Source organism: Pezoporus flaviventris, unplaced genomic scaffold (assembly GCF_033815535.1).
Source record: "Pezoporus flaviventris isolate CSIRO_AGI_PZ_B2104156 unplaced genomic scaffold, CSIRO_AGI_Pfla_v1 ptg000001l, whole genome shotgun sequence".
Lineage (NCBI taxonomy): Eukaryota > Metazoa > Chordata > Aves > Psittaciformes > Psittacidae > Pezoporus > Pezoporus flaviventris.
Window position 1 is genome coordinate 56573223 of NW_026892549.1, and position 23961 is coordinate 56597183.

A 23961-nucleotide genomic window follows, 5' to 3' on the forward strand; every position below is an offset into this window, starting at 1 on the left:
CAGAGTCACTCAGAACACTCGGAAATAGTGTGGATACTCTGAACATAGGAGGGGGTTGGCATGGCTAGCAGAAAGCTTCCAGAAATCTTTCTCTGCACAGAGCTGGCCAATACAGCTGACAGCCAGGAGGGACCACTCTGCTTTCCATCTCTTGGATGAAGGTTCTGATAGGGCTTTTGTGGATGGACAGACAGCTGCTAGGCTGAGGCTGTCAGGGCTTAAGTTAATCACAGCTCCTCCCTGCTTACCAGGTAGACTAGCACATGGTACTCCACCTTACTTAGCTTACCATGGCTCACCGCTTGGACAGACTAAATCATCTGAGAGGAAGTAGCTGTCTCATGTCTGAGGGTAGAGCTTAGCATAAGGAAGCCCTCAACCCTGTGTACCAGTGTCAGCGAGGTTTTGATACCTGTTCAGTCAAATGCAAAGTTGTCCCTGAAAGAAAGGTGGAAACATCATAGCTGGAGTCAAAACCTCATGCTTACAAAAGAGCATGGTCTGCTGGATGCAGGCTCATGCTGGTCTGGAGACCAGTCCCAGGTTCCCGGACACCATTTCCCTGCAGTGCTAATGTGTCCCAACTTTGCAGCTGCTGGCCCAGCCGGCTGAGAACCATGAGGAGCTGACTGCCAGGCAGCACATCGCCGACCAGCTGGAGCGACGCTTCATCCCGCGCCCGCTCTGCAAGAGCTCCCTCATCGCCGAGTTCAATAACGAGCTGAAGATCCTCAAGGAAGCGGTGCACAGCGGCTCTGGTAAGGAGGACAGGGCAGAGCAATGGGCCATCAGCCCAATCTGGCCAGTGTGAGGAGGCAGACCTGCCTAGGAGGGGAATAGGGTAATCTACCCACACCCCAGCAGCCTGCCCCTGGATCAAGCCCTATGCCCAGCCCAGCTTTGCCACTGGACAGCCAACAAATCCAGGTTAGTTGTCAAATGCATCTTGTCATGCCTATTAATTGCACTAAGTCCAAGTCCTACTTCCGAGCAGCTGCCTCTCTCTGTGTATCCCTAGCCCACAATGCAGCAAGCCCCTACCTACATCTCTGTATATTCATAGCTGCCTGTGAAGAAACGTTTGTTTGTCAGCAGCAGATCTGTTTCCTCCTTTCTCCCCTTGGTCTCTTTTTGATTCCTCTCTACTGTGAAGTCTAGATCAGGGTCCCGGGGCAAATGGACGCTTACCTCCTGTAATTATCGCCCTTGTTGCCACGAGATGGCAGCCACTGCCTACACATGGCAAGAGATTTTATATGCTTTGTTCTTAAAACAAATTCAAAAGAAAATGCCTCAGCCTTGGTAAAAAAAAAATTGCCTTGTTACTAAATGTTGAAGCTAATCTGGAAAACATGGTGCTAAGGTTAAGGGAGAAAACCAGACTGCGTAAGAAAAACAGAGATTTTGGAGAGATGAGGTGAGCCAGGGCAGCTGTGTCTGTTTTATCACATCTGCCAACCCCTGTCCCACCAGTCCAGGCAGAATCCAGTGCCCGCTGTGACAGGAATGCTTGGCTGGCTATTGGTTTCCAGAGCCATCACTGACTTGGATTTGGTTTTCCCACTCTTACGCAGCGTACCAAGGGAAGACATCTGTCAGCACTGTGGGCACCTCCACCTCTGCGTACCGCCTGAGCCTGGCCACCATGTCCCGCTCCAACACGGGCACTGGCACAGTGTGGGAGCAGGACAGCGAGCCTTCCCAGCAGGCCTCACAGGACACACTGAGCCGCACGGATGAGGAGGATGAAGAAAGTATGTGGCTATTGATTCAAGCTAAACCCCCAGCATTGAACCATAGAATGGTTTGGGTTAGAAGGGACCTTAAGCATCATCTAGTTCCAACCCCCATTGAAGGTGCTTTCTTGATGCCCCAGAGGATGGCTGGGAGGGAAAGACAGTTGTCCCACTGTGAACAAATGGCCCACAGGGGCATGAGGCTAAGAAACTAGTGTGGTTGCTACAGAGTTCCTGGTGTTAAAGCTTGGGTCGTTACATACGTCCTTGTTCCCTCCTGATCCGTGGGTAGGGAAAAGGGAAGGGCACAGGCAGATTTTAGTATATGGGACCTGGGCTGACGGGCAGTCCTTACATTGCTGACACAAGGCATTTGGCAATCAGTCCTCTCTTTGACCTTCATCATGACAGTAGACAGAGGCTGTGGCTGCTCCGTTGTTAGGATTCTGTTCCTGCAGGATGTGAGTACTTCCTGCTCATCACTTCTGTCCAGACCCTCTGATGTGGAATATGTTGTCCTTGTGCTGCATAGCATCCAGCTGTGGCTTTCTGCAGAGAGGAGTGTCTGTATGCTCCTATCACTTGATTAACAAAGAGGAAATTAAGTCTTAAACCTACTGACAACAAAAGCTTGATCTCCCTTTCAGGCAGCTGGCAGCTCCTGGAGTTGGCAGGCTTTCTGGTGCAGTTTTAGAAGGAATGGGATGGTGAATCTTTTGGAAACTAATTTGCAATGACCTGAATGTTGCTTTGTCATTTCAGCTGAGTTTCATTATATTCTTGGAATTTTGCCTTCTCTCTGCTTCTGAGCTGTCCATCACTGAAAGCCAGGGTAGAAAACTGCTCTTATGTCACCAGGCTTGGGCTTCCCCCTCCTTCTTTAGCAGAGATACTGCCTTCTGGTGCTGCAGCGGTTGGTTGCCTCTATGTCTGGAACACAGGCACTTCACTTCTGTATTTGAGGACTGCTGACTATTCCCCAAAGACATTAAACAAAAGGAGTGAAAATGGGTGGCACAAAAGAAAGGCCTGTGCAGTTACAGCAGAATTGCCTTTTGGGAAAGCCTGAAACTTTTCAGGCTCAGCCCAACCTTATTTTAGCTGGGTTCATCACTAAGCATTGTACAATCCACCCAGCATTGTACTGCTGATACAATGCTCACATACTCACTGTAGCAAACTCTGGTTTGAGCCTCAGATCATTATGAGACACTGTGTGGAACAGTGATTGCTATCTTCCTATGTGCTTGCTGCAGTATTACCTCAGCCCTGCCTTGGCTTAATGCTGCCATATTTCAGAATATCAAAATTGAAAAAGGTCAAAAAGAAAAGAGAAAATTACACAAAACTTCCCCTTTATTTCATCTTTTTATTTGCAATTAGAAGTTGTTGTGGCAAGAAACACAACAGTCATTTCTTTCCAGGTGCTTTATACAATCTGAAACAGCACTGAAAATTTCAAGCAGTCCTGATCACAACCCAGCTGGCTCTATAGCTCAGTTATAGTATGATGTAATTGAGTCTATTTATGTAATTTTTGGGTGACATTTCAAAGTGCATGTCCCACAGGGTGTTACAGGGTGTCAGTTCTTCATTTTGCTGTTACATAGTTTCTCTTTTGTAGCAGTGCTTTGCTATATCATAGCAGCAGTTCATTTCACACCGGCAAAATGTCCAGTTACAGCTTTTATGCCATAAAGCACTGTATATTAACAATTTATTAATCACAGGAATTAAGCCCTAGTGGAAGCTGAATTCCTCAAACACATTTTCCTGAGAGCCATATAAGCTGAAATCATACATAAATCCCTGCCCAATGTGTGCTGGGTTCATCATCATGTGTCTTTCTGAACGGTGGCTGTAAATCTAATGGAAGTGTTCAAATTTGCAGGCTTTGGGTGTTGGTAAGTAAATGCTGGGTACACCTTTGGCATCCTGGTATCACTTGACAACTGTAAACATGTAGGTGGGGGTTAGGATGGTTGTTTCCTCTCCTTTCCTGCTTTTTCTCTCTTTCTAGATGACTCCTTGAGCATGCCCAGTGTGGTAAGTGAACAAGAAGCATACCTTATGGGTGCCATTGGGAGGAGGCGGTTCTCCAGCCATCTCTCCAGCGTGTCTGCACCTCAGGCTGAGGTGGGCATGTTACCCAGCCAAAGGTAACAGCATGAGCTTTTCACCTTTCCCATTACATTCACAAGAGCAGAAATGGAGCAGGTATATTATGTGCACATCAGGGATGTGGGATGGCAGAATCAGTGCCAGCACAGTGATGCTAAATTTATTCATCCTGCAGTAGTGTTGGACTAAGGGTGCAGGGTCAGAAATAATGACTTTCCAGGATGAGCTGTGTTGTGTAAGGTCCATAAGAACAAGCTGTCATCCATAGAAACCTTCCTTCTGAACAGTTCCAGAAACCCTCAGCACTGCTGTTTTCCTCTGCCACTGCTGTGGATAGCAGAAAGACAAGACATGATTTGGGGGGTTATGTATTGATCTATGGGACAGTACACAACTTCTGTAGCGAGTGGGGGGGAGTCCTGAGAAGCTGGGAAGTGGAGCAGAAACATCCTGTTTGATTTACTTTGTTTTCTTCCATGGAGAAAAGTCTTTCCTAGAAATGTACCTAGCTTGTCACAAAAACCGAATGTTGAACTCAAAGATGGGATTAAATACTGTTTTAAGCCAGAAATGTACTTGTTGATAGAAATAGCTTTGAATGCCTTATTCCTGGTTAACATGGAGTGGTGAGAAAGAGGCTAGAATTTGGGAAATCTTTAAAAGATGCAAAGAGAAGTTTTGCATTTAAATGTGATTCCCCTTTTCCTTCCCCCCCAAGTAAGCAATGCTTATTGCTTTACTTGTCTGCAGCATAGTTATCCAAGGATATCTGACAGTGGACAGATGAATTTACGTTATTTCCTTTGAACCTTTAAAGAATAAATTCTACGTTATCTCTTGACCAGCCTTGGAAAATCAAACATTGCTCCCTCCCCAGTTTTGCTTGGAATAAAAGAAATAACCTTGATAGATGAAGGAATAGTAACAGCTGCGGTACATAGCAGCAGAGATAGGAGAAGTGATTTACAGCAGAGAAGTTGCACAGATTTTATCTGGGAGTTTTCACAAAAGGGCTTACAGGAACTCATTTGACTTTTGAACTCAATTACTTCAGTCCCTTTGTTTCTTGAAAAATTAACATGCAAGGCTGCATTTTCCTGAATCTTTCACTACCATCTTCAATGCAAAAACTTCCCAAGAGTCACAGCTGACTGACAGCAGTGTTTGCTTTGTGCAATCCCGCGTCATGGTGATGCTGAGGAAAGAAATACTGTAATTACAACAGAGCTTTGCTCTCTGCTTTTTAAGTGCATGGTATGCCAGGACAATTGTTTTTCGTCTTCGTAGGGAAACTACAAGCTCAGTAGGCATAATCAAAGTCCACAGCATCATGCCCTTTTTAGTTATGGATGCTCTCTGAGCTTTCAGCCTGCCTCACAGATGTCAACTAATTAATGTTAAGTAATATTATTACTGCTTTCCTGCTGGTAACCCAGCAGACTGCTTCCTTTCTTTCATGTTTTCCCTATGGACTGAGAAGGCTGTTTCTGCCCGAATGGCTGAGGTGTAGGAAAGCAAAGTGATTGTGTACTGGTTTGTCGGGATCCACACCAGCTGTTTACTTACAGTTTCATTGCACTACGAGACCTTGTTTTCCAGATGTTTATCCTTAGAGTTGTACTAGGAGAGTGGTCTATAGCTCATGGGAGGTAGTTCAGCCCTCCCTCAGGAAGAAGTGGCTCATGGGGCAGGGGGAAGAAAAAACCTTTCTATGAAGCTGCAAGTAAATAGAACCGAAATAAATGAGAATGCTGCAGGAAAATGGCTTTGAAAATAGTTCCCTGCCCTTGTTTCCTGTGGAAACCCATCCTACCAAACTTCTCGGCTCCCCAGTTCTCAGGGGAGATGTAGAAGTCTCCAGGCAGTGTAAACCCCCTCTCAAGACTGCTCCTGTTACCAGATGTTCTCTCAGCTCCTCTGAGTCATAGGTGTGCTGTTGAGCGTGCGATACCAGTTAATGTTACCGTCCTTTTTTGACTTTATTCCGTTGCTGTATTTTTCCCTTGAAAACAGACAGTCGCATGCTTTTTTGCATTTTCTTTTCCTAAATTCTTAATCTCCCTGCCCCTCCTGCAGTGAACCTAATGTCCTCGATGACTCCCCGAGCCTGGCCACTGAGGGCAGCCTCTCTAGGTACAGTGTTAACACTACCTGTCTGTCAGTGTGTGTGCTGGGAAACAAGCCGTTTCCAATCTCTGTCTCTTCCCCTCACCTTTTGTTGCTCTCTCCATCTCTGTCTCTTGTGGCTCATTGATATTCAGGCCTGCAAGTCAAAGGTGTAGCAACCCACCTTCAGTTTTCAGTTTTGATTGCCAGTAACTTTGAGGAGGGTAAGGGGTAGTAGAAGGGAAAAGAAAAAGCTGTAGCAAGTGAAGCAGTGGTCTGGCTGGCTAGCCTCAGGGTTTTCCCATTCTTTAGCAATTCCTTGAAAGGCATGAGAAAGATTATCCTCAAGGCATTAGCTGTAGCCTGTTATAGGCATTAGTCTGGAAGCTTATATAAAACAGAGGCATCTGTTTTTCCATTCATCTCACAATGCTGTCACCACAAAAGACTTAATATCAAGCTGTGTTCTTTAACGTCCGCTAATAAAATTAATTATGGTAAGTCCTGTGGAATACAGTTCTCTGTGGATGCTTTACAGTAATACTTGTTAGTTTTACAGTGTTTCCAATTCTCAAATGACACCTTAGAAAGCTTGGAGGTGAACACCATTAATACATATTTAAAATTGCTCTGTCAGGACTGGAGTTCAAGTCTAGCTGCTCCCCATGGCTCATGGACAGGGGAGTTTGTATGCAAACACTGGTAAGGCTGTGCCTTGTCAAAGGGGCCAGGAGTGAGCTTAGAAGGGATGTCTGCACCTTTAACAGCCAGCTCAGTGATGATAATCCCCCTTACTGCCCTGCTGCTGGGCTTGCACCTCACAACCCATCCTCAGGAGGTCAGAGAGCTGTCATTAGTCCCAAGAGCATCTCTGTTTCCTTCCAGAAGAACATGGCCCTTACACTGGCAACTAGGAGGGTAACAAACTATTTCCTTACTTCACCACACCAGCTGAAGAGGTGAATATGTTGAAGGGCATTTGTGTGAATGGTTTCTATTCTGTTAGCTTGGTTTTAGCTATCAGTAGTGACCTTCTGGGGTGGGGAGAGGCTGCTTTGTTTGTTCATTCTTCTTGGCAGACAAATGGAGAGTTTATCATTGGTGGTGTCAGTGAGATCATCCCATAATTCATGGTGTCTTTGTGTGTGTGAATCCTGCTTTGGCAGATCGGTCTCTCATTGGTGCTGCTGTAGGAGTGGTGTTCGGAAAAGACATTGGCTTGTTGGCAGAGGCAGGAATATTGTTGTCTGGCTTTGTGATAAAGTAAAATGGATTGCATGGTCATGCAAGCATGTGTTTGGGCCAAAAGAGGACAGAAGTCATTCAGCTGAGGAAGTTAAGTGCCATTCTTTAAATAGAGCTAAAACCTAACTACAATTGAGGAGGATGACAAAGGAGAAGGTCTGTATCTGAGTTGAAGCCTTAATGATCTGATACCAGGTTAGATCAGTGTTGACTTTGAAATGTTTTGATCTTGTTAAATAGGGGGGTTCACTCCTAATAAAGGTGAGGCTGACTTCAAATGAGAGTTCAAATGAGGTGAGTTCAAACGCAATAGTTTAGTTTGAATCCTGAAATCAGCTGTACAGTGGGTTCCTACTCATTTCTGTCACATACATTTTTGCTCAGGACTAGGACGCTCTCGTCCACCCTGCTCAATGGAACAGAGATTTCCTTAGGCAAAAAGGTGACCAGGGTACCTGGGAATCACATCTATTGAGGTTTATTATTGTTTTCAAGGATACGTATGAAAGCATCTGAAGCAGGGACATCAGGGCTGAAAAGCGTTAGAAGGAGCCTTAGAAGATAGGGAAATACTGCAAACTTTTATGGAAAGGCTCCACTAGAATTCCGTGAGGAAGGAAAAGATGTTTTAGCTGTGTTGTTAAATGTGCAAATTGGATTCCTCCTCTAAAGGACAGAAGTAATAAAGCAGACATTATAGGAGATTATTGTGCTGTGGGGATCATAGGACAGAATTAATGTTATTCAGGAGAATTAATATTAATTATAATCAGGAACACTAGATTTGAATAAAGCAGGCTTGGGTTTTTCTTATAAAATTTTGATTTCAGCTGGAGCACAATGATAACAACTGTTTAGGATTGCCTTCTGAATTCAAAAGCTGATGTTTAGTCATAACTGGCATAAAGAAATAAATCATGTGGACAGTAGACCCTTATGGAAGGTAGGAGTTTTAAATGAAATAAATAGTGACAAACACAGAAAAAGAATAAAGTCTGTTTCCCTTTGTTCTATAGCAATTAGAGCCAGCCATGGAGAAAAGCAGAGAAGACAGGAAGGGGATAGCATATATGTGCTCAGAAGTGAACGGATAGCATGGGGTATATGGGGCTGAGAAGCATATGTGTCCAGCACTGTGATTTGTTGTGGTTACAATCTGAGAGGAGAGGATATTTTCCCAAAGCAGAAAGAAGAATGAGAAGTCATTGTAATGGAAATCTGTTGCACAAACATGTTTCCCTTTAATGTTTGTTGTTATGCTTTAGTTTAATGGTGCCTAATAGGGAAAAACAGTGAATTCATATTGCCAGGGCAAGTGTAGCAGCTCTAACACTGACTGAGTGAGGATGTGTCTGGGAATACAAGAGCTGGAGTCCACCTACATTTTAACCCATACTCCCCTGGCCTTTGTCCACTAACCTGTGTCCTGGGACACAAAGTGTGTGTGTTCTACCATAGTGGTGTGACAAGCATGTACATCTGTTTAACAGACATGTAAACTCCTTGCTCCCTTTGTCTCTATTTTTGGTTTTTCTTGGTTCTTTCTTTTTATGTTTTTTTTTTGCTGCACGGCTTCTTGTAAACCAGGAGCATCACTTACCATAATGGCCAACCTGACAAGTTTCTTCTAGCCCCCACTGTGTGATTGCACTGGTTGTCATTTCTTGTAGTGCTGGCAACATGCTTCCACAAAGTTGGGTTGGTTCAATCTTTTGCTCACCTGTCTCTGCCCTAACTATGTAACACTACTGTGAAGGTAAAACCCCTGGCAGGTACTCAGAGAGTGACAGAGCATCTTTTGTGTTGGGCAGGAAAACATTCTGGTTCATTATTCCCAAATGAATCTGGTTTATGTACTGCAGAAAAATCCTTAATGATCACATTGCTACAGGAGGGCTGAAATGGCATTTGATTCAATGTTCCTTGATTGGGTCCCACAGAAAACCAGTAGACTCCTGGTCAGGTCTGGTAAACAAGGAAATACAGAAAATAAGAAAGGGAGGGAGGAATGGAGAGCTCCACAGAGCCAACAGACTGCCTGCCACACTGACTTTCATGGAAACAAGATCAGTAGTGCTGTTCCTTGATGTGAAAAGAAACCCTCACAAATACTCCTGAAGTGAAAGGTTAGATATGAAAATTCAGTCACTCATCTGAAATGGGTGGCCTTTATGATCCTCCCTTTCCTTCCCTTCTCCAAAATTTGGGATAGAAGGCAAAAAGACAGCCACAGCAGGACTATGCTGTGCGCAGGCAGCTCTGCAGAGCTTGGCTGCTCTCAGGTCCACCATTTGCCTGCAGCAGATACCTGCAACCAGCTCCTCAGATCATCCCAAAGTACACCAATTTGTGTAATGATTCAGTACTGGAAACAAACATCCACCAGATCACTAAACTCATTTCATTTATGATATGCGCCAGGCTGAAAATCCCAGATTCCAGCAGGAAGATACAAAGTCCAACCTTTCTTTTGCTCATCTATTGTTTGCCTTCAGATTACCCCATGGGAATCATTTTCTTCCTCATGTATAGCCTCCATGCCCTCATGCAGTCCACGTACTTCCTCTATCTAATGACTTTTTCAAAGTGTTCTCATGATGCATGTGAAATGAGTTTGTTTCCAAAACATTGTAGTGGTGAATGAAAACCATTGTAGAGTCTTTCTGCTCCTCACTCATAGAACTAAGAGTTACTGTTCCTTCCTCAGAAATCGCAACAGTATTCTCAAAATCTATTGTAATAGAAAATGTTTTTTCCAAGGCCTTCCCCAGCTAATTCCTATGTAATTCATGGGAACTACTCAAAAAACTTCTTCAGATTCAGAGGAATAAATTTTTTATGGAATCCTAGAAGCAGATTAAGAAAATGGTACAAGCTGTAATTTCAGGTAGCCTGGATCACAAATCTAAACAGTAACATAAGCACACTCTTTTTGCTTTGATAAGGAATGATGTATTGCTTCTGAACCTACCAGTCACATGTGCTGCAGTCATTGTCTGGGTCAAGAACACAGTCCTGCTAAGAGGAAGTAACTTTGAGGACTCTGCTTATTCATAGGCGGACGCTTGCTTGATGTTTAGGATGCTCCGTATGTAAATCATGTCAATACCCTACATAAAAGCTGAAAAATATGCTCCAGGGACTAGTGATCTCATTTGGAAGAGCTGTCTGAGTTAAGAAGGGCTCAGATACATCTTGTTTGTTCTGGCTTTGAGCTTGCTGAAGCTTTTCCAAGCCAGTGCAGCTGTGGTGAGGCTCCTGAGGGCATGCCGAGGATTATTAGGCTGTAATCAGACAGAACAGAAACAGCTTCATGGTCTTGGGACACCTCTCTCCTTGGTGTCGCCCACTGTCTCCCCTGTAGAGCTGATAGAAACACATGCATATGGTTTAGTGCAAAGTCTGGCTTCAGTTTAAATTGATAAGGGAAGAAGGAATAGGTCAGGTAACCTGACTTTGACCCAGAGCAGACCAGGAAGTTCTGTTCCACAAAACCTTCTAAGGGCAATAGCTTCTACCAAAGCGAAGAATGAACTGTCCAGGAGACAGAACTTTTTAAGCCTCTTCATGGACATCCTCCACGTCTTGTCTGGCCATGTTCTTAGGTTTGTCTTCTTCCTCCACTCCTGTAAGGTCAGGTGATAAATCTTCACTCTGATGGTGGTACTGAGCATCTCAAGGATGATCCAAGGAATACAGCTAGAGAAAAGAACGTTGTTTTCCTTTAGATAAATGCAGGCCAAAGGCAAAATGGGTGGTGACACTGAATCTTCAACAATGCACACCAGATATAGCTGGAAGTTGCTTAACTAGGATGTGTGGCTCAGTGGATTCCAGTCTGTCCCAGAAGAGCAGCTGCCTGATTTAAAAGTCCATCTTAAATGTTAGTTGCTATTGTAACCATATGTCTCTCAGACATAGTTCATTCAGCTAACGTGTTCTGTGACCACTGTCTGCTAAATGACCTATTTGGAACTGTTTTGAGGAATACAGTGCTTTGATATAAATGAAGGAAGGATGGTAATCTGATAGTAAGTAGATGAACTGGTCAGTTGAATGGTAGGATGAGATGGTATGTAGCTGGGTATGTTTTATTGCTAAAGATTCTTTTACTGCAGATTTTCAGATAACTTGTACCAAGACATTAAAACCTAAAAAGCTGTGTTTATACCTATACATATAATTTACATTTACTTGTCTTTTCTGTTTGTTAGCCACAGAAGGACTTAAGGCTGCAAGTGTTGAGTGTGGGGCCTTGTTCGCATAACTCATGCATCCATTATGTGAATGGATCCTTTGTCACTTTGTGTTTGTTTTTTGTTTGTTGACTTAAATTGAAATTAAACCCAGATGACAAAATTGTGCTGAGGCTGTGGAGTCTATTTGGGAGGAAACAAAAAACTGCTTTTACGACATCATCCTTGAAAAAGGAAAAACAAACAAAAAGGCTTTTGAGCTAGGATCCGATATTCTTGCCTTTAATGGCTGTGGCAAAGGATGCAGACAAGTGAGTGTTGCTCAGTGGGATGCATCAATCAATGACTGAAAACTGAAATTTGCAGTTATTTATCTTTGGACGCTACCTGTGCGTGGCCACATCCTGAATACCATGACTCCACCTCCCACCATTTCCTAAGCCCCAGAAGCCACAACCCAATAGACACATCCCCCCATTCTTCAAAGGCAGTATTGCTCTTTGAAGTGACTGTGCCATTAGTGGTTGGTTTATTTACAGATTTATTTGAGTCACGATTGCCAGGACACCTGCTAGGTATACACGGTGCTTCTGCACTTGGCCTAATGCTGTCACCATCTCACAGGGTGGCAAGCGTGCAGAGCGAGCCAGGACAGCAGAACCTTCTCCTGCAGCAGCCCCTGGGGCGGAAGAGAGGCCTGCGGCAGGTGAGAACATGGGGAGTGGATAAACTTTTTCTCCTTGAGTAGGTTTGGTTTTCTGTGTCTGTTTTGAAGTGGTTTGTGGCTGTGACATGTCCCTTTTACCTGATCTGTGATACAGTAGTGCAGTCCATTGAGTCAGCAGGAACCACAGCACAAGTCGTAGCTGTGACAAATTCCTAAGAGAGGAGGTGCACTTTGTTTGGAATTCCACAATCTTTTCCCCTGCAAACTGGTTTATTATTATTTTCCTAAATCAAATGATGGTCACACGATCTGCATTGCATTGCATTCAGTATTGAAACTGAAAAGGCACAAAACCAAGTTCGTATGAAGGAGATGTCTGAGCCACGGACACCGTAAAATGTAGTATCTGTCAAAAGCAGAGTGAATGGACCATCTAGAGGAATAAACAGTCATAGAATCAAGGACCAGTCTGGGTTGGAAAGGACCTCAAAGCTCATCCAGTTCCAACCCCCTACCATGGGGAGGGACACCTTCCACTAGAGCAGGTTGCTCCAAGCCCCATCCAATGGCGATGTGTTCCCCTTACAGAGGAGCAGTTGTGTAACATGTGAACATACATCAGCTTAACTCTGTCCTCCATTGTTCAGCTTCGACGACCACTGCTGTCACGTCAGAAAACTCAGACTGAACCTCGCAGCCGTCATGGAGCTCGACTGTCAACCACGCGGCGCAGCATCCAGCCCAAGCCCAAACCTAGCGGTAGGGCAGTGCTGCATACCCACAACTTGATGTCTGAAAGTAGATACCTGTGGTGTTGGTTTAGCTTACAGGAAAAGGTACCATGATGTTAGTAGCCTGTATGAAAGTGAAGTCCCAGAAGTTTCATCCTTTATTGCTGTAAGTGGATATCCTATCAGAAAATCACCCCCTCAAAACACTTGGATGGTTTCTCCAAAGGTTTTCAAGGTGAAACTGCACGTGGATGGTGAATTGCCATGTGTTGCATTGAGAGAATGTTTGAAGTTGCTATTGAGAGTAGTAGAAAGAAGGAAATTTCCTATCATTTATAAGCTCAGCAATGCAGAGCCTTACAGGTTGTACATGGAACCGAATGGAGGACTCTTCTAGTCCCTGCCATACACTCCCAGGAGTCAGCACTGCCAAGCAGAGCAGGGGGCTGTATTCTGAACTATCTGAGGTGAGCAGTTAACTTTGGAGGAAACAGCTTGAAGAGCATAGGGTGCTTGAGAACTTCCTACGTTTCTAACTCAGCCAGGACTGTGCTGGGGCACTGTTGGAGGTGTCTGAAACAGAAAAATTGATCCAACATAATTAAGAGCCGGAGCAGGGATATCAGTTTTACTTGTAAGTTAGCCTAGCTGCCTTCACTCTGTGCTGTTCTGTTACTCCCAGATAGCAGACTCAGTCTGCAGGAATCGGGGGCAATCAGTTGCCCTCTTCTCCAATTTCCTGCAAAACCCTGGGCAACTCCCTTATATATTCACAACTCAGCTTTCCATGTATAGTTGAGGGCAGAAATGCCTAACTCACATGGGAATTCAGTTCAGTATATTCTTCTGGGATGGAGAGATGTTATGGGTGGCATTTACCTCACCAAGCCATGACAAAGATAGGTAGGGTGACTAGTCCTGAGGTGATCCCTGACTCTTGCTGTGGCTTTAGAGAAAGCCTGGGATAAAAGGCTTTTAGATTACACTCCAATTAGACAGCTTATAAAGATGGAGTGAATCATGCATCTTCTCTTAGCTGTAACAACTCCAGGGATTCTTTCTCCTCTTCTTGTGTTTTCCTTTCCAAACTGCAGCATTTTAATACTCGATTTGTATTTATATTGAATATATATTTACATATATATTTGTATTATATTTAATACTTGGTTTTAATACTCTGCTTTCTACCCTCAGCAGAGCAGAAGCGGTCAGTGACCTTCACTGAGGCGCAGCCTGAGGCACCAGCAGCCTCCCCAGGGACCACACCGGCCCCGGCAGCCCAGCAGCCCGGGTGCAGCCGCAGCAGCCCCCAGGAGCCCAGCAAGCAGGACCCACCAGGCCAGCCTGTGCTCACCTCTTCACCTGCCATCGTTGTAGCTGATCTTCTCCACAGCCAGAGCACGGGCCAGGTAACGTGACTGACACTGCCATAGCCTGCCTGTCCTGCATCCTCCCTTTCCATCTTCCTGTCACACAGAGCAGTCCTTCTGGACCTGCCCACCAGTGCGACTGTTCATCAGCAGGTTTTGACAGCTTGCTCTCTGAGAAATGCATCCTAAAGGAAGGACTTCTTCAAAACCTCAGGGCTCTTTCAGCAAAATCATTGTATTTCAAAAGAAACTGCTTGTCCAATTGCTGTGTGTGTTGGACACCAGTGAGGACAGTACAGGGGCAGTCACAGTCATCCCTTCAAGATGTTAGTGTCATTGATATCATTTTTATACACCAGATATACACACATCTCGTGCGTTTGGGGGTTGTGTCCTTTGCTATGAACAAATTAAAGGCACCCGTCTACACTAAAAAACATGCAGTGAGGCAGTGTTAATGACTGAAATCAGATTAACCTTTCTGATCACTGCCACAGATTTGATTCATCAGCAAAAATACATCATTACAGCAAACTTTTAGGCATTTATAATCTGTACGTGCCTGGCCCTTTATGGTAAAAAGTATTTCTGACTGAGAAAATACTTTATAGAAGTTCCATTGCTTTTTTTCCCCGGCTCCCTCCCACATTCTCTCAGCCTGACCATGGGCTTTCCTCAATTGCAGAGCGAGACACTTCCTGCTGAGAAGGAGAAGGAGAAAGAGGAGGGCTTGGAATCCCGGCCAACAACAGCACAAAGCACTCCACCCACCCAGCTCTCCGACTCCGAGGACTACGCTGGCCTGGAGACCACCAGCTTGCTGCACCACGGGGACACTGTCCTTCACATCAGCGAGGACAACGGCATGGAGAACCCCTTGCTGGCCACTCACTTCAGCTTCACGAATGTGGAGCTTGGGGAGACTGATGTTGACCTGGACGAATCTCATGTCTAACTCCTGGGGAAGTGCAGCAGTGGGAGGAGGAAGGGAAAGCGGCACCTTCTCCTTTGAGTTCCCTGGTAACTAGTAACTAACTAAAACAAGAGCACTTTATTATCCAAAAGCAGAAAATAGCCGTCAGCTGCTTGCTATAGACTGGCAAATTCCTGTTGGTGAAATCTATTTCAGTTCAAGGCAAGGCCACAGGAACAGAGAATTTTTAGCAGATTCTCAGGGTAGGGGTGTCTGGGCAAATACGTGGTCCATAAAACCTTGCCTTGGCAGCCATGCACTGTGAACAGCAAGCTGTTGTACTGTATGAGACAGAAGAGAAGCCTCTCTTGAGATTGTGCCCAAGGTTTATTTTTGTAGTGGTTTTGAGAGGAGGGCTATACAGTGACTGAATTCAAGGCTCTGACACCTTGGTACTGACAGTGAAAACAGTGATGAAAAAGTATCAGAGATTGATTTTTGCAAGCCTGGAATCATTGTTTCTAACTTGCAGAGCAATGATAAGCACCATGGAGCAATTAGACCTGTTTTGTTGTTGGTTTTTGGCACTGCAGACTTTAGTTGAGTTTGCTTTTGTCTGCCGGTTTCATTCCACTAAGACTGTGCTACAAAAATATTTGCTCTGTAAAACTAAATAGGGCACATACATAAGAAGGAATGCACGTGCTGTGCGCAGATAAGAGATGGGGGTAAGTGGCCTGCAGATGGTATAAATAGCCCATGCTGTCCTGCTTAAATGTACTGAGTAATTCATCTCCACAGCTTCAAAAACACCCAAGAAACCACATCTGGAATGGGTGGACCTTGCGGTACCTAGCAACTGCTCCATGGATGCTGGCCTATGTACTTAGCTATAGGGGTTTAAAGTAAATATTTATATATGGTATTTTCATGTTCCTATACATAAATATATATGTACATTGTAAACAAAAGATGGCTATTGCAGGGCAGAAACTTGATGAAAGAATCTATTTTTGGCATGTTGAGATTGTATTTCAAAAGGTTCCATTTTATGTACGTAACATTCATGGCTGCAAAGTATTAGATATATATCTATGTAATGTTTATACGTAGGTGGAGATCCTCATGGGGGATCAGCTGAAGTCACTGCTGAGTTATGGGCTATGCTGCAGCATCATGGAATTACACTGGAATGTGATTTTAGCCACTAGCTGCTTACAGGCAAACTGCACAACAGCTGCGAAACAAACCATGAAATCATAAGCAATGCCCAAAGTTACCCTGGGCTTTGGGAATCACGTCCTGCCCTTTGCAGCTTACGTTAGAAGAGCCCGAGTTTGTAATCATGGCATTATCGTGCCGAGGAAAATGCTTCAGATCATCCTGAGATGAAATGTGCTAACTGCCAGTCTGGTTCCCAAGAGCTTGTAATTTGGACACACACATCATAAACCACCTTTACTAAGGAGACAGAATGATACCCTCCTGTCCATCTCCATACAAAGGACTCTCCATAGAAAGGACGTCTCTCTTCTACAGCTCAGCTGTTTAAAATACTGCCATACAAGCCACTGCCTCACTGCTGTAGTGCAGCATGCAGTTGTTACTGGTGTGCGTGGAAACGTAACTACACACCTGACAGCAGGTCTGAGCCTGCTGAAACCCATGGAGCCTTCGGGATGTGCTGCCTTACCAAATGCTCAGAGGGGCCAGGAGCTGTGCACACCAGCCTGAGGAGGGAACTAATGTACATTACACCGCTGAAGGTAGCAAAAGCCATCCTTCCCCCAGGCTTGGGGGTGTTGAGCATGCTCTGCTCCCTCTGCAATGGGGAGAGACGGAGATTCCCAGCACCTCTTGGGAAGAGCAGGGCTGAAAAGGCACCACTTGTACCACCATATATGCATTTTTGATGGGGCACTAATGCAACCTAACGTGACCATGGTTCTGTCAGAGCGATGGTGAGGTGAAGATGGCAGTGTCCTCAATGACAAACCACTTTGTATGCTGACCGAAACACACTGTACTGCTTAGCTCCTCAGCACCACCTACATAGAGACTGCTTGGAGCTGCTCCTAGCCTGGAGCTTGCGCCCAGAACAGCTAGATTCCAGATGCTGAGTTTTATTAGTGCCAGTGACGCACCAATGGGGGAAAACAGCTTCACCTTCAGATCCCAGGTAGGCTGGATGCTGGCAGTCGTGCAGGGAGGAGTGTTTCAGGCACAACACATAGGGAACGCGTGGTGCATTTGATAGTGACCTTTGCTGCTGAAACTGAGAGGGAAGCATCTTCCCTAATGAAACCTCACCATGGTTACTCCACTCTAACCATAACAAAGTAACTGTGATTTCCTTCATTAATTCAGTCTATGTAATACCTGTTTCCATCCAGGTTTCTCACACTGGTGAATCCATAGTGGTAAGCCATAGCAAGAACTGTAATGCCTCTTTTTAATGTCTACCCTGCTAGAAATCAGCGCAGCTTATCAGTGATGTAATACTCTGTAATTCTGTTTGATTCAGGTGGCTGTGCAGGTGGCTTTGGTTGTGTTGGACGAGTGTTGAGGTGGAACAGTCAGCCTGTTCTCTCTTGTGCTTTACTCCGCTATCGGTTGCACTTACTACTGTACTCATGAGGTGCATACAGTGTACTCGGGCTGGTTTCCTGCTCTGCCCCAGTGTCTTTGTGACAGAACTGGTGTGTTTCTGCTGTCAAGACAAAGGATGCTGCTTAACTAGTGTTAGAGGCCTTAAGCGCATGTCATGTCCAACACTTGTCCGGGCTGCGCGCGTCTCGTCCCTGTGTCGGTCCCCTCGCCTCAGCGTGTGATGCAAACCTTGTTCCGAGGACTAAATACAGAGTGATGGCAAAAGGACAGCGTTCTGCGTTTGAGCCTCTTGCGCAATGCCGCGTTCCTCTGCTTCTGGAGCAGGCTTTCATGTGCTGTTCGAGGCACCGTTTGTTAACGTTCACCCCCCCGGCTCTCACCCGCGCCCCGCTACAGGCAGCCCCAGCCTGGCGCTGAGGGTGCCGCTGCCTGGAGCTGCCTCAGGACTGACAGAACGCACGTCCTTGGGAACTTAAACCACTGCCCCAAGCTTCCCCCGCCCTAGTTCAAACCCGGGGGAGAGGGGGATGTGTGCCCTCCTAAGCGCCAAAGGCGACTTATTCGGGGAACGAGCCTACGGAACCGGGGATCTGGAGCCCTTGCGCCCGCCCCCGAGCCCGCGGGGGACCGAGCCCCTCCATCCGCCCGTCCCCCATTGCACCCCCTCCACAACACCCAAGATGGCGGCGGCCAGGGCGGTACCGCGCCTCCTCCCTCCCGTCCCTGTCCCATCAGGCAGCGCGGCGGCGCATGCGCGGGGCGGCAGCGATGGCGTCGGGGTGCCGAGTCGGGCCTTCCATCCTCAACAGCGACCTGGCGGCGCTGGGCGCCGAGTGCAGCCGCATGCTGGACTGCGGGGCCGACTACCTGCACCTCGATGTCATGGACGGGTAACGGCCGGGGCGGGCGGGGAGGGACCGGGGGGAGCGGCCCGGGGGGCGGCCCGGCCCGGCCCGCGGTAACCGGCGGTGGCGGGTGTTCTCTCTTCGGCCCCAAGACACTTCGTCCCGAACATCACCTTCGGCCACCCCGTCGTGGAGAGCCTGCGCAAGCAGCTGGGCCAGGACCCCTTCTTTGGTAAGGGGCTGCCGGGGGGACACGGGGCTCCCCGCCCGCCTGCCGCCCTGCCTCACGGCTCTGCTCCCCTCCTCCAGACATGCACATGATGGTGGCCAGGCCGGAGCAATGGGTGAAGCCGATGGCTGTGGCGGGCGCCAACCAGTACACCTTCCACCTGGAAGCTACGGACAACCCGGGAGCGTTGATAAAGGACATTCGCGAGAATGGGATGAAGGTGAGGGGAGGTGGGGCTGGAGCAGCACACTGTGCGCAGCACAGCCGACAGCCGCGTTTATGGCGATGAAAGACCCCTCGCTGCAGTTTTGGGTGGTCAGAGAGCGGCTGATGCAGTCCCGACACTGTGCATGAAGCTGGTTTTCAATCAGGAGCCTTGACTTCCAGCATCCTGTGCTTCCCGTGCTTGCGCAGACACATCATTGTTTCCCTAGGAGTCCATTCTGAGCTCAAGCCGGTGCTGCTGTCGTCCTAAGGCGCACTTGGAGTTGTCTCTCCTCTGCTGCAGGTTGGCTTGGCAATCAAGCCTTGCACCACGGTTGAGCACTTGGCACCCTGGGCCAATCAGATAGACATGGCTTTGGTGATGACAGTCGAGCCTGGATTCGGAGGGCAGAAATTCATGGAAGACATGATGCCAAAGGTCAGCTAAGTTTCTCTTCCCTTATTTATTGAGCATAAAGGGCATTAACAGTATGGGGTGTAGTGGGGAAGTGAATAAATTTTAGGTGCGTAGGCAGCTCTAGGTAACTGTAGCAGCCAAGTGTGGATCTCGGGGTCAACCTTTTTGTGCTGTTCCTCAGGTTCAGTGGCTGAGGACTCAGTTTCCCTCACTGGACATTGAAGTGGATGGAGGAGTTGGGCCCGACACCATCCACAAGTGTGCAGAGGTAAGAGGCTGATGCAGGGCAGTGTTCTCAGTCGCTGTGCTAAGAGACTCCCCTTGGGAAGTAAAGCTCAGGAGGAATTGTGGTTTGGCTGTGAGCTGTTTCAGAGGGAACAGCAAAGCAAAGCACACAGGATCAGTGTTTTCCTGTGGTCCTGTCTTGTGCCTTTTTAATAGCAGCTACTGAAGCCTCCCCTGAAGCTGGTTGCTTAGTGCGTGTTTGGGTTAATAGCAATGATGAAGCAATTGCCTGTTTGGGGAAGTTCCCTTTTCTGGACTCGGGTTGTGGTTGTAGGTAGAGGTATGTTACCTGTGTCCCACCTGTTCTACAGCAAGGAAGCTCTTTCAGAAGTGGATCTGTTCCGTGTTACTGAGTGGGTGTTTGATGTCTTTCAGGCAGGTGCAAATATGATCGTATCCGGCAGCGCCATTATGAAGAGTGCAGATCCAAGATCTGTGATCAATCTTCTAAGGAATGTGTGTTCAGAAGCAGCTCAGAAGCGCTGTCTGGATCGATGAGACCCACCCAAGCGGTGTTCCAGCAGGCTCTGTGCAGGCAGGAGATCCCTTGTTTCTCGTGTGAGGGAGGGCTGGATGAACATCCGAACATAGATTATGGAAACGTGCTGCTGCTCAACAGAGGAATCATCCCCTCGCTGCAATGAAGCAAGCAGCAGTGCAAAACATTCTGGCTGTGTTTCAGGGTTGGAAATGCAATGGTTTGAACCTGTCTCATGATTCTGAGGAGGCACAGCCTAGGACACTGACTGGATTCACCTAAACTGCAGTCAGTTATTTGCTTGCTAGAAGAGTGTAGCATCACCACAAGCAGTCTCTCTTGTGGAAGACTAATCAAAACTGCCTTCTGCTGTCTGTATTTGGTATTTGATCTGTGCATTCCTACAAAACTTTTCCACTTCTGCATTAAACACCCCTTCCTTGGTGTGGTAAGTGTCCTTTTAGCTGATTGTCAGAAGGGAGTGGGTTTGGGAATAAGTAAGTTTGGGAAAAATGCAGTTTAAGAGGGCAGAACAAATGCTACCATTGCTAGAAACATTCCTATGTCTTGTTTTACTGCCTAGAAGCGCTCAACTACATTAAGACAAGCATCCTTTGCCAGTCACAGTGTGGGAAATAACGTCCTTATTTATATTTGAGCTAACCAGTTTAGATAGCTGTGTCTGCAGTCCCTGGCAGTGACTGGATTCCACGGAGGAATGATGCTTTAAAACCCTACAGATGGTGGAAAAAACCCAAACCCTTGTTTCGACCCCCAGGCTCCTGGGTTTGTGTATGTGCCTCAGTAAACAGTTTACGTAGTGACGTACAGTAATGTTATCTACCAAGTGATTTCAGTGTATGTAGGCTGAAACCACTACAGGGAGATGGCTCTACAAAAGGCTTAATGCTTCTCTTAACTATGAAGCCAAATAGTTCTCATACCTTCAAATTGCTTGTACTGACCTCACAGCCTGGCCTGCTTGAGCATGGGAATGGGCAGAGGCCACTAGAGGAATTGCTGAGCAGGTCGTTTTAACCAGACCTGCCTCCCATGGCTCTAATTAGGTCTGCTGCCTCCTTTGATGGTTGGTGGTATTCTGCATGGTGCTTTTTCCCTTTAACTTGTCATTACAGGAGGGTTGCAAACAGTCTGCCTCTGCTGCCCTAGGGGAAGTGGCTCAAGAGCTGCAGGCAGTTGCACTTCCACAAGGCCAAAGTCAAATGTATTGTCCTTGTGGCAGGAGCTAGGGCTAGTTCAAACAGTAGAGAAGTGTCTGAAATGGCTAAACTGCTGCATTTTCCTGTGTGGTCAGTCGTGGTTTAGGTGAACAAATGTCCCATTTGAGAACTAGCAAAAGAAAAATGGAGTCATTGGGACCTACTACACTGAAGACATCTTTTTGAAGAGGTTTGCCAAGAGAAAGCTTGGCTAGGAAAGGTAATAGTCCAAATGGCTGTTCAGTCATTCATACCTCTGGAAGGAACCTGTGTAGAGTCTAATTCATTGTCCACAGAGAAACAGGCCCGGCTCTGGTATCTAATGTGCAGGGCGAGCAGCCACAAACAGGCCCTGAAAATGACAGTTTAGGGTGTGGAAGTGCTATTTTCATGCTATTGAAAGCAGCAGGACAGCTGTAGTAGCTTGCCTCCTGCAGCTGGCCGTAAACTGGGCTGAAAGGGTAATCAAACCATTTCCGTTTTCTCTAATTCGTTAGGGGGACAGGGGACATCCCAAAGTCCTGCTGGTTAACCAAGGTACTGTGCTTTGGTAATTGATTACTGTGCTTAATTACTGTGCTTTGGTCTGAGCACAGACCCCTGTGGTACATTTGCTTTCAGGTTGTATCACTGTGTTTTTAATCTGGCGGTTTGCACTTCCACGAGCTCTCAGGTCAGGAGTGCTGTGAGAGGGAGAATTTACACACACACTAAACTTACTCAACTGCTTCTTTCCATCTAAATCCCACCCAGGTGTGTGCAGCAGCTGTTTACACACATAAGGTTCAATCCATCGGTGACTGCAGAGCATCCATGGAAGTACCAGTAATGATAACTTGTTCTTTTAATGCTTAAGACTATTCTGGTTTCTTGCCTCTATACATTAGCAGAAGTAATTACTGTCCTCAGTAATGTGACCCACAGTGGAAGTGCCACAGCTGCAGGACCCAGCCCAGCACTGACATGGAAACCAAGAGCAGCTTGCATGGTATGCACAAGGCCAAATAAACCCCAGGGCCTGTTAGATGTTGCAATACTCTCGTAAGTTTCAGCAACAAGGGGGAGCATGCTCTGACGTTGAGTAATGTGGGCTCAAGTGGTCCAGGGTGATGTGTCTGTACGGGAAAACAGGGTAAAAGAAACTCCAAGATAGCTTAGTAAGGCTGTTCTTGGGCATGTGCTGCTCAGGGTGGTGTAGCATATCCCTGAGCAAGAGAAAACACTGCAGTAGATGCACACAGAACTTAATTTTAATAGGGCTTAGAAGTTTGTGTTTGTACTTACTTTCCATTAAGGTCCTGGATGCAGAGATGAAACGTTTAAACCCTCCTAGCAGCAGGGAGCAGAATGGAAGTGGCTTTAAAAAATGGCTTCGAAAATGGTAAATGATGTGTAAGGGAAATGGCTTTGTCAAGCTGCAGCACCCGCTTTCATGTGTGGGGGGACCTTGCTGCATGGTTAAGTTGCTGTTTCACAGTCAGCCTTTGTAATACCTTCAGCCCACAATGTTAGGAGCAGTGCTGACAGCCATTTCCATGGCTTAACAGCCACAGCAAATGTGGTTGTTGGTTTAAAAGGGAAAAAAAAACATCCAGGAGATCCTTACACATTTTATGGCTTCAAACATGAGCATGGCTCTGCTCTCAGCCTGCTCTTGCCACCAGTGGCTTCCTCATGACACCAGCATCCATCCGGAACTGCACTGTCTGGAGATGGGAGTCCAGCTTTGCAGGAATAAGAGCTGCAGCAGTAAAGGAGGATGCCAATTCCAGCTGCACGCAGCACAGGGGAAGGTGAATGGAGGGGGCTGGTCCCGTGAGCAAGTTCAGTTAAGCTTTATAACCTTGTGTCTGTAGTGAACTGAGGCTACTGAAAAATGGGGTGCTCAATGGCTGGAGTAAAGAGGCACAGAGCAGAGAGGGCAGGGCACAGTGTCTGGTCTGCTGCAGCAAGGTGGAAATCATGAGACAGGTGCTGTGGGTGAGGAGCACAGCTTAGGGCTTCCCAAACCCCATCATCTCCCTTGCCGTGTGCACAGTGTTCACCTGCCCCATGAAGGGCTGCTGGAGGGAGGCAGATGATGTGAGGAAAGCAGATGGAGCCTGTTCTTGGTCCCTCTTGGTCCTATCCATAAAATGCTGGATTGCATTTCCATTTCCTGAGGCACCTTTAGGACACAGAAGTTAGCAGGGTGGTTTACTGGGTCCTGAACTGCAGAAACTCCTCACAATGGCCCCCAGGGATCAGGCAGAGCAGGAAGTCCTGACCTTAACCACAAAGGTGGATGAGAGCTGGCTTCTTAATGATCAGGCTTCTTAATGAATGGATACAGGCCTGGAAAGACCTGCAAAGCATCTGAGGCACATAACTTTCAGAAAACTTCTCCCAGCAGCAGATGCCCATGTAGGACAAGAAGGATGGAAAAATCCACCTATGTACTGAGACACCGAAGGGGGGCCTCGGCCTCACAGCCCCAGCGGAGTGCTGCTGCCACTCCAGTGTGTCTGCAAAGCCATTCTGGGCAAAGCGGGTCTCTGTGCCAAGAGGACGCGTCACTGCCAAAAGGCCATCAAATCCAGACTGTATC

The 23961-nt window shown here is 46.7% G+C and overlaps 2 protein-coding genes across 13 annotated transcripts in view; both read left to right on the forward strand.

Annotated features, from left to right (window-relative positions):
- UNC80 (unc-80 homolog, NALCN channel complex subunit) overlaps window positions 1-15572 on the forward strand; it is a 120246-nt gene extending 104674 nt beyond the window's left edge. For 10 of the 12 annotated variants that reach the window (XM_061458904.1, XM_061458912.1, XM_061458958.1 and 7 more), the window contains 8 exons: window positions 593-758; window positions 1575-1754; window positions 3757-3895; window positions 5934-5990; window positions 12029-12110; window positions 12719-12830; window positions 13997-14211; window positions 14858-15572. In XM_061458904.1, the coding sequence (XP_061314888.1) occupies window positions 593-758; window positions 1575-1754; window positions 3757-3895; window positions 5934-5990; window positions 12029-12110; window positions 12719-12830; window positions 13997-14211; window positions 14858-15127 (1221 nt within the window). In that variant the 3' untranslated portion in view covers window positions 15128-15572. The remainder of the gene's footprint in view (window positions 1-592; window positions 759-1574; window positions 1755-3756; window positions 3896-5933; window positions 5991-12028; window positions 12111-12718; window positions 12831-13996; window positions 14212-14857) is intronic. The other 2 variants (XM_061458948.1, XM_061459006.1) reach the window with 1 other exon arrangement.
- Window positions 15573-18425: 2853 nt separating this feature from the next.
- Window positions 18426-20606, forward strand: RPE (ribulose-5-phosphate-3-epimerase). Its single transcript, XM_061459039.1, has 6 exons — window positions 18426-18585; window positions 18693-18772; window positions 18850-18989; window positions 19278-19412; window positions 19573-19659; window positions 20052-20606. Exons 1-6 carry the CDS (start codon window positions 18446-18448, stop codon window positions 20172-20174), a joined length of 705 nt encoding a protein of 234 aa, XP_061315023.1. The 5' UTR covers window positions 18426-18445; the 3' UTR covers window positions 20175-20606.
- Window positions 20607-23961: the final 3355 nt, after the last annotated feature.

Excerpts from the sequence above, each read along its gene's own strand:
- RPE (XM_061459039.1), top strand. The coding sequence starts at position 18,446 with ATGCGCGGGGCGGCAGCGATGGCGTCGGGGTGCCGAGTCGGGCCTTCC. Across the intron at positions 18,586-18,692 it reads CACCTCGATGTCATGGACGG|ACACTTCGTCCCGAACATCA; the intron begins GTAACGGCCGGG and ends TTCGGCCCCAAG. Across the intron at positions 19,660-20,051 it reads CCATCCACAAGTGTGCAGAG|GCAGGTGCAAATATGATCGT; the intron begins GTAAGAGGCTGA and ends GATGTCTTTCAG.